This window comes from Littorina saxatilis, linkage group LG7 (genome assembly GCF_037325665.1).
Source record: "Littorina saxatilis isolate snail1 linkage group LG7, US_GU_Lsax_2.0, whole genome shotgun sequence".
In the NCBI taxonomy this organism is placed as follows: domain Eukaryota; kingdom Metazoa; phylum Mollusca; class Gastropoda; order Littorinimorpha; family Littorinidae; genus Littorina; species Littorina saxatilis.
This window is the reverse complement of record NC_090251.1, coordinates 26,530,163-26,547,448: the sequence shown is the minus strand read 5'-3', so window position 1 is coordinate 26,547,448 and position 17,286 is coordinate 26,530,163. Positions and strand designations below refer to the sequence as shown.

The window sequence follows — 17,286 nt, the reverse complement described above, 5'->3', positions numbered from 1 at the left end:
TGGTAAAAGCAAAAGTGCGATCAGGAAGTGATTTTTCGGACTCCTTTATGTGCCCAAGGGGTCTAAAACAGGGAGAAATTTGTAGTCCAGTTTTGTTTTCTCTACTAATTAATGAGCTAGCTAATGATATTGTCCAGAAGGGAAAACATGGTATTCAACTTATTCCAGACTTTTTTGAAATACTCATTCTGATGTTTGCAGATGATATTATTCTTATTTCAGATTCTGTATGTGGGCTCCAGAATCAGTTAAACATTCTGTGGGATTCGTCTAGACGTCTTGGACTTGAAGTTAATTTAGACAAATCTAATATTGTTGTTTTTCGGAACGGTGGTCACTTGGCCTTGCGAGAAAGATGGGTGTATGGTGGACATCCTATGAGCGTTTTGAACATGTATAAGTATTTAGGAGTATGGTTGTCTACACGCCTGTCCTTCTCTCACACTCTTAATGATTTTGCTGCAAAAGGGAAAAAGGGAGTCATTGGTATTCTAAAATGTTTATGGCAACTGGGTGACAGATCTCCAGCTATTTTTTTCAAGCTTTTCGACGCACAGATTCAACCGATGCTGTCATATGGTGCCGAAGTCTGGGGGGTTGAAGCAGACCATACACCTATAGAGAGAGTTCATTTATTCGCACTTAAACGTTTTTTGAATACGAGTATGAGAACACCAAATGCTATGGTTTATGGAGAAACGGGAAGGTACCCCTTGTTTATAAACAGCTTTGTTAAATGCATTCGTTTTTGGCTACGTATATTGAGGATGCCACATCATCGCTTTCCGAGCAAGGCGTATAAAATGCTGAAATATCTCCATGAACAAAATAAGAAAACATGGGCCTCCTCGATCTGTTACACTCTGTACATGTACGGTTTTGATGAAGTATGGGAAAACCAAGGTGTTGGCGATGAGAGGGCGTTCCTAACAGCATTTAAAGAAACACTTATTTCATCCTACAAGCAAACCTGGCTTGAAAATGTACAAGGAAGTGAACGTTTCTCTCTGTACAGAACCTTCAAATCAACCCTAAGATTATCCAACTATTTAAGTGATTTGAAACATATTAAAGCTAGAAATCTTCTGATTAGACTTAGATTGGGAGTATCTCCTCTGAAAGTGCATCGATTTCGCTTTAATTTAAATGCAACCTCCGCTGATTTATCTTGTCCATTTTGTTGTAGCAGTGTTGAAGATGAAGTCCACTTTGTTTTAGTATGCCCTAAATATGCTGAGTTAAGAGAATATTATATTCCACGAAAATACACTAGAATCCCATCATTGTTTAAATTAACCATGCTGTTCTCAAACACTAGTAAGCCGCTATTGCTACGCTTTTCTACATTTGTCATGAAGGCGCTTTCCATTCGTAATCCATAATCCGTAAACGAAACAGGGCGATACAAGTAGGATGTTCTTGTTTTTGTTCAATATGTGCATTTGTATGCTGGTGCTTGAGATGTGCTCATCTCCATGAAAAGGGCCCAAGGCCTACTCATTAAAATATTCAGACTTCAGACTTCAGACTTCTCTCTCTCTCTCTCTCTCTCTCTCTCTTTCTCTCTCTCTCTCTCTCTCTTTCTTCCTCTCGATCACTCTCTCTCTTTCTTTTCTCTCTCTCTCTCTCTCTCTCTCTCTCTCTCTCTCTCTCTCTCTCTCTCTTACCCCCGCTCTCTCTCTCCATAATTCAGTAGGTTCAATAAGTCTAATTCACTGGAACATCTAGCTTACCGTGGCTCAGAACAGGTCTCGGTCGTTATGCTAGGAATAAATAGGAACAGCGCAAGACAGTACGAGCTTGACCGGGACCTCATTTTGGAAGCAAAACACGGAAGAATGGACAGCTGAAAAATAGAATAATAATATCGTTATATTGCCAATCTGATAGACACATGGGGGGATTCAGGGGTTGCGATTGGATAGACTCACACAGCCCTATTCCGATCATCAGGCCATATTCCACAGGAAGTTTGCGAATATGCTTTCATATTCGCAATAACAAAGACGTGTGTTTCCGGTTTCTTCGACGTGTATGAAGCACACGCATACCTGGCCAGGTTTGCTTCTTCGACTGGTTGACAGACGATGCAATTAGCATTTTTCTTTTTCTTACCGTACATGAAATACATTCTGTGTAAAATCCAGTTCTTTAACAGGCAACAACTTAAAAATTCAAGTAGCTGCATTTTAGCAAACAATCTTTCCAATGTTGGTCTGAAACATTAAGTCAATGACTTTCTTCTGAGACAATACTTGTTCTCTTATCATCCACAGATTTACCGCAATCTTCATCGCCCGAATCCAAGTATCCCCAACAGAAGTCAGACTTTCGAACAATACAGAGAATACATAGGCAAGCATGATACGTGACGTGATATGAAACCGGGCTAGTTATTTTTCGGTAACTTATCCAACAACCAAAATCACTTACTCAACAACGGGCCTAAATCCTCGATAGCTCACAGGTTGATGAGCTAGACTTTGAGGGAACTACAGGGCCGGATCTGGGGGGGGGGGGGGTCCAGGGGTTCCGGAACCCCCCCCCCCCCCCTGGCCATCCAATGTACCCCTCAGAGAAGAAAAAATGTGGACTTTGGACCCCTGCCTTCAGTTGGACCCCCCCCCCCCCCCCCCTCAAACGAACTTGGTCCGGCCCTGAACTACTTTAGCGATTGAAAAGTTCCGAACGTTCCAATGTACGAAATATACATCTCTAGACCAAACAATACAAACATTTTGGATTTAAACTAGCAACTACAGGCTTGAACAGTCTTGTGAGCTAGACCCCATCCCCACCAACTTGTTTTATGAAAACCTTGACCTTTTTCTTCCCATCATAACCAACATAATCAACTCTTCTCTCACTTCTGGCACTGTGCCAAGGGACTTGAAAACTGCAGTAGTTAAACCTTTGATCAAGAAACCATCTCTGGATAAAAATCAGTTGAAAAACTATAGGCCTGTTTCCAACTTGCCATTCATTTCTAAAATTCTGGAAAAAGTAGTGCTTAGTCAGCTTCTCTCCCACCTTGAAACCAACAACCTCTGCAACCCTCTTCAGTCAGCGTATAGGGCTGTTGTGAATGACATTCTTTCTGCTCTGGATAATGATGACCTATCAGTTCTGCTTCTCTTGGATAACTCAGCTGCGTTCGATACGATCGACCACTCTGTTCTGCTCTCTCGTCTCGAATCTGTTTTTGGCGTTCACTCTACCGCTCTTCACTGGTTTAGTTCATATCTACAGGGCCGTAGTCAGTATGTGTCTGTCAATAATCTCTCATCTCCTCCATCTCCTCTCTGTTTCGGCGTTCCCCAGGGATCAGTTCTAGGCCCAGTTTTATTTGTACTATACACCACTCCTCTCTCTGCCGTCATCAAGCAACACGCAGTCAATCACTACCTCTTTGCAGACGACACACAACTCCAACAAGCATGCAAGCCTACAGAAATCCAAGCGGTGACGCACACTCTCCAAAACTGCACTTCAGATATTAAATCATGGATGACAAACAACATGCTCAAGTTAAATGATGACAAGACTGAATTTCTTCTTTTCTCTGGAGCTTCCTCTTCGACCACTTCCCTTCCAACCTCCATCACAGTAGGTTCTTGTGACATTTCTCTCTCTGATAGTGCTAGGAATCTTGGGTTCATCATGGACTCCCACCTCTCAATGAAACAACACATCAAAAAAGTCTGTCAGACATGTTACTTTGAGATCAGAAGAATAGGTTCCATAAGAAAATTTCTCACTGTTGATGCCACTAAAACTCTCGTTACATCCTGCATTCTGTCCAGATTAGATTACTGCAACTCCCTTCTCATAGGCTGCCCTGACTCCACTCTCCAACCCTTGCAAAAAGTACAACACTCTGCTGCACGTCTCATTTTCAGAGCACAGCATCGACAACCCTGCACTCCTCTCATGAAAGAACTTCACTGGCTTCCTGTATCTGAACGTATTAGGTATAAAGCTGCCTGCTTCTGCTACAATATCATCTCTGAATCGGCACCTGCCTATCTTTCTGAACTGGTCTCCCTCTACACTCCCTCTCGCACCCTTCGTTCTTCTGATGATGCTCGACTTCTCCGTCAAGGTCGCTTTAAACGCAAGGCTCATGGCTTCCGCACGTTTTCGTATTATGGACCTCAGTTATGGAATTCACTCCCCTTTCAATTACGTCACTCTCCATCCTTTTCATCTTTTAAGTCCAATTTGAAAACTCACTTGTTCCAACAACATTACGGATAGTTCCTTAGTATAGAGTCTGGGGATGTGAGATGTGCATGATGTGTTGTTTGAATCTGACAGTGATTGTATGAATTTTGTATACATGTATTGTTGTCACGCGCTTTGAACTTCTGATAAGGCGCTTTATAAATGCCCGTTATTATTATTATTATTATAACACATTAATCTCCCTATAAAATCCATGAGTTTGGTTGTTTTCTAAATCCAAATCTAACGATCAGTGCAGAAAAACTCGCTTTTAGATCTGTTATGATTGCAAGCAAACTTCCAAGGTTTGTAGTAGTTCCCCTAAGAGTAAGAGATAAGAGTAGTTCCCCTTCCAAATTTTCTGAACTGAGTTGCTTGGACAAAAGACTGCAATCCGACGGTTAGTTTTCGACAATATTTCATTTTATAAACCGATCACACACAACCAAGTGCACACATCTCATCAATTTAAAAAACATACAGCGGTTTCATACATTATTTTGCCCCAGAAAACTGAACTTCATACTGTTTTTAACGTTGGAACTCGGGTGCAAAATTTTCTCTGCTAGTCCCATTCGAAAAAAGAACATGTCCTAAGCGATACCAAAACATGAACAGAACACACACTATCTGCCTTTACCGCCACAGCAGAATAACAACATAACTGTGTACTTGATTTTAGTCCAAAACAGGGAAACTGACAAGAAGTGTTGACAGAATTGAATGATTTTCCCTGAACTATACAACCGCGCATTATTCAATCGCCTGCGCAGGTAGACTGGTTGAGTGAATAGGATTCGATCAAACTTTCGCACAAAAACTCCTCTTTTCTTTGAATAACTGAAGAAAGGAGGAATAAAGAGGTTACACACCACGTCTCAGTGATTATTAAAAATAATGGTCTCAGTTCGCGTTCATGAAAAAGCTCGCTGAAGCTCGCATTTTTCATGATCCGCAAACTTCGACCATTTATTTTAATAATCACTGAGACTCGGCATGTAACCTCTACATATTGTCGTATTGTGAAACATCCGGTTATCTCTTATCTTCTCTGTGATACATCAGGACCGGACTAGGCTAAGAGGAGGGGGGGGGGGGTTGCCAGTGGTGGTCCAGGGGGATGTTCCCCCTGGCGGGGGCGAAGCCCCCTGCCTGAAGCTGATGGGTAGGTCATATTCTGAGATAGGAAAATGGTCGCTCCTTGCATGAAACGGCATAAAATAAACAATAATAAAAAATGTTTTAAATAAGTGAGGTACATGTAGGGGGGAGGGGGGGGGGGGGTTGCGCAACCCCCATAACCCCCCCGGTAGTCCGGCCCTGTACATGTCCGGGGGTTCTTTGCAAAGGGATATGAGCACTAAACCGTCGTCTGCAATAGGCACATATGGACCATTCTGGTAGTTGTTGCTGACAAGAACATGTTTCGAACACAGAATATTGTGTCAGAATAGCATGGTTTCTTGCTTACCTCGTATGGACGCCCGAAAACCTTTGCATTGTAGAGAGCATAACTGTTTTGCATACACTTAGTTTAGTTGTAGATGCATTCATTATCCAGCAGTTATGGTGGGAGGAATATGATTTTACTCACCGCTGTGTTTTTGTATTTCAGAAGGAAAAAAACCCGCATTATACATAGGTTCTATAATTCGCAAGCATGTGAATAGGTTAAGAATAAGATCCGCAAGCTAAACAGAAAATCGAATGTAACATAAACTCTGTATTGTTTCTCGTAAAACGACTGCACGTCTCTGAAACGTTGTCAAATGCACTACACTATAGGTCTCGCTTTCTCAGGTTAAGAAGTTCCGGGTTGCAAAAAAAAACCCAGCTAAACACCAACAGCCTCGTTTCATTTCAAAGCGCCATTGGGAAGCATATCATATGCAATATGCACAGTGCAATAACTGAGTACTTGACACTGCCATCGAAAACACTTCATTGCCTGTCGTCACATTGAATCACAGAAACTACAAAATGCATAAGAGGTTAAAATCCGACGAGGAAAGTTATTAACAGGTCGGATAATTTTCACATGGACATTTGGTTCGTTGACTCCTTGTTTACGACACTTCAACTGCTCAACTAAGACATTTTCTGAGAAGACATGCGTCAAATAAAGAAATATATAGTATAGCATTTTTTTCGTATAGGCCCTACAAGACGGTGTCACTAAAACGCGAAAAGACGCGAAAAGACGCGAAAAGACGCGAAAAGACGCGAAAAGACGCGAAAAGACGCGAAAAGACGCGAAAAGACGCGAAAAGTCCTGGGACATGTAACTGTTTTTAGTCGAGATTGGTGATTTAATATAAACAACCATCAAAACATGCACTCTCTCTCTCTCTCTCTCTCTCTCTCTCTCTCTCTCTCTCTCTCTCTCTCTCTCTCTCTCTCTCTCTCTCTCTCTCTCTTCCTCTCTCTCTCTCTTCCTCTCTCTCTCGCATGTGTGTGTGTGTGTGTGTGTGTGTGTGTGTGTGTGTGTGTGTGTGTGTGTGTGTGTGTGTGTGTGTGTGTGTGTGTGTGTGTAAGTGTGTGTAAGTGTGTGTAAGTGTGTATGAGCTTGTGTGTGCGTGTGTGTGTATACGAGGGTGTGTGTGTGGATGTGTGTTGGTATTCGCTAGCCGTGTCCAGCCAGCTGCACACAATTAACAGTCTCCTTTGGGTGAAGGAAGTTTTTATGTGTTTGAAGTGGGCGGTCATTTGTGAAAAGCTCGCCATAAACGGATCGCTTGGGCCCCAGGTGGTCGTAATGTAATGTGCCGCCAGCTTGACTGGGTATGTTGGGGGAATCGGCGTTTTGTCAAGTAGATGTTAATTCCTTTGTCGGATCGGATGGATAGAACACCAGCTCAGCTGGCGTGTGGTCAGTTGCGTAACTTTTATGAGTTACCCGGGGTAGCCGCTGATAACACGTTCGTGTGGGAATGTTTGATGCGCTCAGATCAAAGCCTCATTTAAGAGATAGCGAATTCCGTTGCAAGCCCCTGGAGCAAATTTTTGATTGGTGCTTTTGTGAACAAGAAACAATTGACAAGTGGCTCTATCCCATTTCCCCCCTTTCTCCGTCGCAATATAACCTTGAATGGTTGAAAACGACGTTAAACACCAAATAAAGAAAAGAAAAGTAAGGAGGTGATTGTTACAAGAAGGTGTCTTTTCGCGTCTTTTCGCGTCTTTTCGTGTCTTTTCGCGTCTTTTCGAGTTTTAGTGACACCCCTACAAGATTATGATATTGTTTGGTACAGATTTCAATGATCAGGGGTCATTTATAAGGTATTTCGATTCTCGTCAACACATTTTGTTCGTTCATGTGTGGAATGAAGATGGGCAATAATTGGCCAAAAATAGTACTTTAAACAAATAATGAAATTTGCTATAATCTGGCTGAGTTTAAAAAAAAAATCATTTCAACTCTTATATAGTCCTTGAGAAGAAACGTTGTTGAGGACGACCAGTCCTATCTTCTGTTAAATGACTTGTTTCCAACATTTGTGGGTGTGTGTCTAAAACACGCGGGGACACGCGGGGACACACGGGGACGGTGAATTAGCACGCCGGGAGGTTATATAATAACATTCTGACTATCCTTTATGTATTTATTTAAAAAAAAACCACAATTTTTAACTTATTTATTTATTATGTTTTTTTCTTTTTTTCTTTTTTTCATAATGTTATAAAATAACGTCCCCGCGTGCTATTTCACCGTCCCCGCGTGTCCCCGCGTGCAGTTAAACTGTCCCCGCGTGTCCCCGCGTGTGTTAGACACCCCGCGTGTCCCCGCGTGTTTTAGACACAAAGGGTGTCTAAAACACGCGGGGACACGCGGGGACACGCGGTGTCTAAAACATGCGGGGACACGCGGGGACAGTTTAACTGCACGCGGGGACACGCGGGGACGGCGAAATAGCACGCGGGGACGTTATTTTATAACATTCTGAAAAAAAAAATGAAAAAAAAGAAAAAAAATAAATAAGTTAAATGTGTTTTAATTTTTTTTAATAAATACATAAAGGATAGTCAGAATGTTATTATATAACGTCCCGGCGTGCTAGTTCACCGTCCCCGTGCGTCCCCGTGTGTCCCCGCGTGTCCCCGCGTGTTTTAGACACACCGGTACACGTAATTCTTCACAAATCAATAGAAAAACAGTCAAGCGTATACCCGAAAAAGGCCGACGCTTAATAATACATATTCGTTTGAACTCTGGTGCTTCTTAATTAAAACTGTCACACTCACTGGGCAGAACCTGACCGAGGAAAGCAGTGAATCAGATGTGAGAAGCGGGCATTCACGGCACACCTGACGGACCAGACAGGTCAGTAAGAGGCGTCACTGAGGCTTCTCCAAGGTTTAAAATTGACCACCTTTTCATCGTAACACTCACAATTTACCAGGGTTGAACGAAAATTATTAAGAATAACACTTAACCCTTTTAACACAAGATAATACTAATCATCCTGAACAATTTTCTCCGTAAACACGCTATGTAAGTTGCTTTGCTTTTTTTATTTTTAAAGAATTTGTTTTTAATTAAAGTCAACCAATGACCCTTGTTTTTCAGGCAATGTTTATTTATGAGTATTGTCTTTCTTGTACCATGAGCAGCATAACATACCTTTATCACAAATTTTAAACTTAAACAGATCTTAATCAGGACAGTTTATTATCGAAATCATTTGTTGGGGGGGGGGGGGGGGGAGGGGTTTGGGGAGAATAAATAGCCGTAATCATTTCATATAAGTTTACGTATTATTCAACAACTTATTTGAAAGTATGTAAACCACCTTAAACGTGTTCCTACCTTTAAATCCAGAAGAAGTACGCCAGCATATCCACACAGCTGTATTGTGCCAAGCCCAGAGACTCAACTGACATTAGCGTGCACACGGTGTCGTACTTACCTGCATGTGTGCATCTAACTTCCTTAATCGTTTGTATCGCTTTCACGTCTATTGTAGGGACATCACGATATTGCAAGGCGCGCGCAGGTCTTTTTACAAAGTATCGGAAAACAAGTGTGTTCTTAAATCCAAACCGGATGAGTTAGTGTTATGTGTTTTGCACATTATTTTGCTTCTGTCTTTTTATGAGGAACTTGAATGGGAGTGTTTGTGATGTCTGGAGTATTGTGTACGTGTGTGTGTGCGCGTGCATGTGCGTGCGCGTGCATGTGTGTGTGTGTGTGTGTGTGTGTCAATGTATGTGTGTGTGTGTGTGTGTGTGTGTGTGTCACTGTGTGTGTGTGTGTGTCCCACGGTGTGTATGTGTGTGTGTGTGTGTGTGTGGGTGTACGCGTGCATGCGTGTGTGTGTGTATTTGTGTGTGGTGGGGGAGGGTGTTTGTGAAGGACACGACCTGACCAAAATAAACGTTGTAAAACATTGCAATGGAAAGCACGCTTTTTTTCGTCACTGAATACAGAATACAAGACATGAAATTCAAGACGAAACAGCGAGGAAAATTGTTGTTTAAAAACGACGCTCACAGAAGCAAAAATCTGTGAATAGAAACGTCTCACACGTTATCCTGCTCTAATTATTTCATACAAACACATTACACTTCGTTGCCTCTTTTGAAAACGATGTTTTGTGTCAAGAAAACCATTCACACTTCAGAGAGTAGGAGCTCACTATTTTATTACTGACACTCTGTATTGGCTGTAAATGAATGTTTTCCCTGGAGGTGAATCGTAACATCTTGAACAAAAAGATTATCTAAAGTTAGAATATAGCACTTGAATAGTTAGTACTTTAATGATAATTGTTTGTGATGATGGACATGTGCACACTTCTCGTTGCCCAAACACTTGATAACGACAGTCACTGTCTTCGAATGCTTCGTGTGTGTCACGCTCTGGTATTTTCTTGTTCTTTGTTGTTGTTGTTGTTGTTGTTGTTGTTGTTGTTGTTGTTGTTGTTGTTCGTGGTGGTGGTTGAGGTTGAGCCTTCGCGTTTGCAAAAGGATTTAGCTGTTTTTCGAAATCATACTCCTGTTTAATTAATTAGTTTTGACGGGGTTGATTTTTGTACAACTCAGTTGGTGTGCTCATGTGACGTTCTACGTAGGCGAGACTTTTTAAGTCTAGCTTCTTTTAAGGAGTTAAGAGCAAAGAGTAATAATTTCCAAACCATCTGCATCCTTGTGTGAATAGTCAAACCAAACTTACTCAAGCAGATGAATCAGCTCGTACATTAGATTTACTCTGCTGTCAGTTTTCAGTTTGACCTTTTGTCTTTGCCAAGAAGGCAGGTCTTCTCTTTGAACGGATATTCTGTAGTGGCCAAGTTCACTATCGTTTGGGGAAACTCACCGTCGACGGTATGTTTTAAATACAACACATATCTCTTCTCTATTCTGTAAACATGTACGCGATAATTCTAATAAGTACAGGTTCAAATTAAGACAACATTAACAATCATTCCTTCTTGCAAAAATAAAATTGTCTCAACAGAATTTCATATAAAAAACGGATTTCTAAACAAAAAAGCTCTTTTGAAATAAGATATCTGCTGGTAAATAGCAATGTGTTAGTTGTAATATGTGTATCCACGTCACTTTCTGTCGATTTCAATTTTACGCTGTATCTCTTTCATTTATTAATCCTTTATCATAATAAACACTATAAAACAATATCACTTTATTATTTCACAAAAAGATGCAGTGAGTGGCCGAGTAAAACCAACAAGAAATATTCAACAGAAAGGACCAATAGTGACATATGTAACACGCACTCATTCACAACATTATCTAAAAACAAAAACGACAATCATCAACTTATTTTCATGGCATGAAGTATATATTACAAGAAGAGGCTAAACGTATGACATCTAAATTATCAAGTAGTTTTAACAATTTTCTGTCCGACTTTCTTGCACATATCAACACATCCTTACATGTATTTGATATATGTGTGCATATCTTGGCTTGTGAAGAGAGAATAACACTTGCAGACATAACATTCACAGTCATTTAGTTTCATGTGGATCAATTCTTCTCCTTTGCAAATCACGAATTTTATGAGAAATAGTTGAAGTAAACAGTGACTTTGATGTGCCTTATAAGAATACTCATTGTAGTAAGTACATACTTATTCAGTATTTAATTTAGCAGATTAACAAAGATGGCGGGCATGACATTCATTGGAGAAAAACAAAACAAACAAGTCGCGTAAGGCGAAAATACATCATTTAGTCAAGCTGTCGAACTCACAGAATGAAACTGAACGCACTGCAATTTTTCCGCAAGACCGTATACTCGTAGCATCGTCAGTCCATCGCTCGTGGCAAAGGCGGTGAAATTGACAAGAAGAGCGGGGTAGTAGTTGCGCTGAGAAGGATAGCACGCTTCTGTACCTCCCTTCGTTTTAACTTTCTGAGCGTGTTTTTAATCCAAACATATCATATCTATATGTTTTTGGAATCAGGAACCAACAAGGAATAAGATGAAAGTGTTTTTAAATTGATTTCGAAAATTTAATTTTGATCATAATTTTTATATTTTTAATTTTCAGAGCTTGTTTTATTAATCCAAATATAACATATTTATATGTTTTTGGAATCAGAAAATGATGAAAAATAAGATGAACGTAAATTTGGATCGTTTTATAATTTTTTTTATTTTTTACAATTCATTAAATAATTTTTAAGCCACCAGGCTGAAATGCAATACCGAAGTCCGGCCTTCGTCGTAGATTGCTTTGCCAAAATTTCAATCAATTTGATTGAAAAATGAGGGTGTGACAGTGCCGCCTCAACTTTCACAAAAAGCCGGATATGACGTCATAAAAAATAATACATTTATCGAAAAAAGGAAAACCATGTCTGGGGATATAATATCCAGAAACTCTCATGTAAAATTTCATAAAGATCGGTCCAGTAGTTTAGTCTGCATCGCTCTACACACACACACACACACACACACACACACACACACACACACACACACACACACACACACACACACACACACACAGAGACAGACAGACAGACAGACACACACACACGCACACACAGACAGACAGACAGACACACACACACACACACACACACACATACGCCACGACCCTCGTCTCGATTCCCTATCTATGTTCAAACATTTAGTCAAAACTTGACTAAATGTAACAAGTCGCGTAAGGCGAAAATACAACATTTAGTCAAGTAGCTGTCGAACTCACAGAATGAAACTGAACGCAATGCCATTTTTCAGCAAGACCGTATACTCGTAGCATCGTCAGTCCACCGCTCATGGCAAAGGCAGTGAAATTGACAAGAAGAGCGGGGTAGTAGTTGCGCTAAGAAGGATAGCACGCTTTTCTGTACCTCTCTTTGTTTTAACTTTCTGAGCGTGTTTTTAATCGAAACATATCATATCTATATGTTTTTGGAATCAGGAACCGACAAGGAATAAGATTAAAGTGTTTTTAAATTGATTTCGACAATTTAATTTTGATAATAATTTTTATATATTTAATTTTCAGAGCTTGTTTTTAATCCAAATATAACATATTTATATGTTTTTGGAATCAGAAAATGATGGAAAATAAGATGAACGTAAATTTGGATCGTTTTATAAATTTTTATTTTTTTTTACAATTTTCAGATTTTTAATGACCAAAGTCATTAATTAATTTTTAAGCCACCAAGCTGAAATGCAATACCGAAGTCCGGGCTTTGTCGAAGATTACTTGACCAAAATTTCAACCAATTTGGTTGAAAAATGAGGGCGTGACAGTGCCGCCTCAACTTTCACGAAAAGCCGGATATGACGTCAACAAAGACATTTATCAAAAAAATGAAAAAAACGTTCGGGGATTTAATACCCAGGAACTCTCATGTCAAATTTCATAAAGCTCGGTCCAGTAGTTTAGTCTGAATCGCTCTACACACACACACACACACACACACACACACACACACACACACACACACAGACAGACACACACACGCACATACACCACGACCCTCGTCTCGATTTCCCCTCTATGTTAAAACATTTAGTCAAAACTTGACTAAATGTAAAAAGCAAGCATCCTCACTCTGCACAGAAAGCAGACCGGCTTTTGATTTCTGATTTGTTTACAAGTGGAAAGATGCTCTTGTGCCGAATGAAGGCTGTACATATATACATAGTGATTAACAAAATAGTTTATTTGGTAAAGACGGCATGTTTTAAGTAAATAAATACCTCAATATTCTACATTCTGAAAACGCACAAGCGATAATCCAAGCTGAATTAAGGTCTGCACAAATACATAGCGATTAACCTTCGCCGGTCGTCGTGGGTCCGTGTGGACCCATAAGGGTGTTTAATTGCAAATATATCTTAAACCAGTTGGACTTTTTTAATGAGCTTTTAAGAATGCCACAGACACCCAAAAAGCTCTTATGTCCTAAAAGATCATTAAATTTCAGCGAGAAGTTATTAAAGAAACAAAGGTCAAATTTAGACTACACACGGAAGACATCGCGGGGCCGTGCGGACCCATGTTTATAAAACTGAAGGAACTTACATAAAAACAGAGGAGAGAAGTCACAAACCTTCAGGTATTGGCTCTAAACATCATTTTCTACGATCTGTTTAATTTTAGAGTTAATATGCAAGTCGCGTGGAGCGAAATTAATACATAACAATGTGGGTCCACACGGCCCCACGACGTCTACAGAAGGGTATTCATGTTTGTCCTGTTTTGAGAAGCTTTAGTCCGCACGGTAATAATTAAATTAATAATTTAATTTAATTACTTCTCGCGGGAATTTAACCACGGCGTCTACGGAAGGGGATGCACGTTTTTGTTATTTGGAAAGCATGGGTCTACGGAAGGCTATTCATATTTTCCCTTCTTTGAGAAGGCCCCACGATGTCTTCCGTGTGTAGTCAATAACCCGGTCGGGCGAAGGTTAACTATATAAGTATAAAAGTTGTTTTAAGTACAACAAATATATCCACCTTGTTCATTCTGTAAACACACAAGCGATAATCCCAACGAGGGCAGGATGCAAATAAGACACCAAGGACATTGTCAAAAAGGACATTGTCTGAACAATATTCCAAATGAACAACAAATTAAAACAAATTCCTTTCAAAGATGGTAATCAGCTGGTAGGAGTTATGTTATATGTGTATCTACGTACGTCACTTCCTGTAGAATTAACGCTCTCCCTCCTCAACACATAGGTGTTCTACATGTTACATAATATATGTTCAGGAATGCAGTAACTTAATAGCTAGCAGAGAACTAGCTGCTTACTAATTCGATGTTGGTGTAACATAATGCTAAAAATGTGCGTGCATTTTGACAACAACACAAACATCGATTACAAAATCGCTTGTGCTTTCGTGAAACGGATTTTCTTGAGCTCGCCCGAGTGACCTCTTGCAGATTAATTTTGACCTCGTGGACTCGAAACGTTACCGCGACATTTATCAAAGCTGACCACTCATACACTCGTGCCAAAAAGTTAAGCAACCAAAATATTCAATCTGAAACGTGGCATTTAAAAATTCATTAAAAACATGATTGAACTGATGGAATGACTTTAATTGTATTGAAAGACAGTATTATGGGATGGTCTATGTTACTTCCACAACTTTGTTTGACGACAGAAAATGTGTCGAAAATGCGGATATTCAAGTAAAAGAAAAAAAGTTATAAAGAACAGGCCACAAAACCCAAAACTGTGTGGTGCAACTCATCGGTTTTTGACAAGCAGAAAGAATATTCAACTATCTTTCATTTGGCCTACAATGTGCCCCCCCCCCCCCCCCTAGCGCTATGTTTACTGTCAACAGTTTGCGGTACCTCCCCTGTCTGTAATGATCTCATTATTCCTGTTCGGAAGGCTGCATTGTAGTCGTTCGAGCTTTTCCCTCCTAAAGCAAACAAAACATTAGAACCTGCTAAGAACTAGCACCAGATTGATTCAAGCTAATCAAGGGTTGTACAAAATAGGTCTCTTTCGCGGTTAGATTTAATAGGTTTTATCATCATGAAAAAACGGATCATTGCTTTTAAGGCTTCAAGTGATGATAATCCGAATCAATAACGACGTTCCGTTTTCCAATCCGTGCTTTGCTGTACGCGTCATCCGGGTCATTGCGCACGTGGTCATAGGCTGCGCCAGCCGCTCCATTTTTCTCCTTCATTGACCCGTTCCCAGCCAAGTTCAGTTTGTTGTAGTCGTCCGTAAGTAAACCGTCCTCAGGTTTCGTGGTTGCGCGGCCTTTCTCGTTCAGTCCAAGGGAAGGAACTGCGCTGATTCTGTTGTAAGTATCAGGAGTTGCGTCACCGGAAGCGGCCTTTTGCGAAGAGGTGTTGTTTCCATTGTGGCTGATGGTATTGTACTCGGTGTCTGGTTGTCCGGGTTTAGTTGCAGGATCAAACGTCTTGCCTTTCTTGTTGACAACACTGTACACATCGTTAGGATTGGGCAGGGCCGGTGTGTCACCCACGATTTTGGCGAGGCTGTACTCTGGGGTAGGAGTCTTTTTGCCTGGCTTGTTGACAACGCTGTACACGTCATTGGGGTTTGGTCTTTCTGGTGTCGAGTTCTTCTCGCTGTGGGCTGCAGCGGGTTGTGCCTCGTCAATGCGACTGTAGTCGTCTTCTTTGCTCCCTTTCAGCCGCTGGAGGTTTGGACCAAGAGAGCCGTTGGTGTTGGTGGCATCCTCTGCCAGTTCATAAGGGTTGATGTTTGACGACGGTGTTGTGGCGAGGTCGATATCTGTGTAGTCGCCGTCTCGACGTGAGAACGGGTTGCCTTGTCTTTCAGTGGCTGTATTCCCTATGTTGGTGCCTACAAGCAGAATACAAAAATTCAATGCGATGGTATGTCAGCCAATGTGGGTAATAATTATTATTGTTGTTTTGTTGTTGCTGTTGATGACGATGACGATTTTCTTGTTGTCGCTTGGTGTTGTCAACGCATGGATTAACCTTCGCCCGTCCGGGTTATCGACTACACACGGAAGTCATCGTGGGGCCGTGCGGACCCATGCTTCTCATTTCCTTCTTTGAGAAACATGGGTCCGCACGGCCCCACGATGTTTGTAGTCTAAATATGACCTCTTTTTATATTTAGTCAAGTTTTGACTAAATATTTTAACATCGAGGGGGAATCGAAACGAGGGTCGTGGTGTATGTGTGTGTGTATGTGTGTGTGTGTGTGCGTGCGTGTAGAGCGATTCAGACCAAACTACTGGACCGATCATTATGAAATTTGACATGAGAGTTCCTGGGATTGATATCCCCATACGTTTTTTTCATTTTTTTGATAAATGTCTTTGATGACGTCATATCCGGCTTTTCCTGAAAGTTGAGGCGGCACTGTCACGCCCTCATTTTTCAACCAAATTGGTTGAAATTTTGGTCAAGTACTCTTCGACGAAGCCCGGGGTTCGGTATTGCATTTCAGCTTGGTGGCTTAAAAATTAATTAATGACTTTGGTCATTAAAAATCGGAAAATTGTAAAAAAAAATAAAAATTTATAAAACGATCCAAATTTACGTTTATCTTATTCTCCATCATTTGCTGATTCCAAAAACATATCAGTATGTTATATTCGGATTAAAAACAAGCTCTGAAAATTAAATATATAAAAATTATTATCAAAATTTTTTTTTTCGAAATCAATTCAAAAACACGTTCATCTTATTCCTTGTCGGTTCCTGATTCCAAAAATATATAGATATGATATGTTTGGATTAAAAACACGCTCAGAAAGTTAAAACGAAGAGAGGTACAGAAAAGCGTGCTATCCTTCTTAGCGCAACGAATACCCCGCTCTTCTTGTCAATTCCACGGGCACTGCCTTTGCCACGGGCGGTGGAGTGACGATGCTACGAGTATACGGTCTTGCTGCGTTGCGTTGCGTTCAGTTTCATTCTGTGAGTTCGACAGCTACTTGACTAAATATTGTATTTTCGCCTTACGCGACTTGTTTGTAATTACTTCTCGCTGAAATTTTGGGACATAAAAGCTTTTTAGGTGGCATTCTTAAAAGCTCATTAAAAAATTCCAACTAGTTTAACAGATATTTTTAATTAAACACCCTTCTAGG

The 17,286-nt window shown here is 40.6% G+C and overlaps 1 protein-coding gene across 1 annotated transcript in view; it reads right to left on the bottom strand.

The window, feature by feature from the left end:
- Positions 1-12,184: 12,184 nt before the first annotated feature.
- LOC138971030 (uncharacterized) overlaps positions 12,185-17,286 on the bottom strand; it is a 28,480-nt gene continuing 23,378 nt past the window's right edge. Inside the window, exon 9 of the mRNA XM_070343633.1 lies at positions 12,185-16,022. Within this exon, the coding sequence (XP_070199734.1) occupies positions 15,238-16,022 (785 nt within the window). The 3' untranslated portion in view covers positions 12,185-15,237. The remainder of the gene's footprint in view (positions 16,023-17,286) is intronic.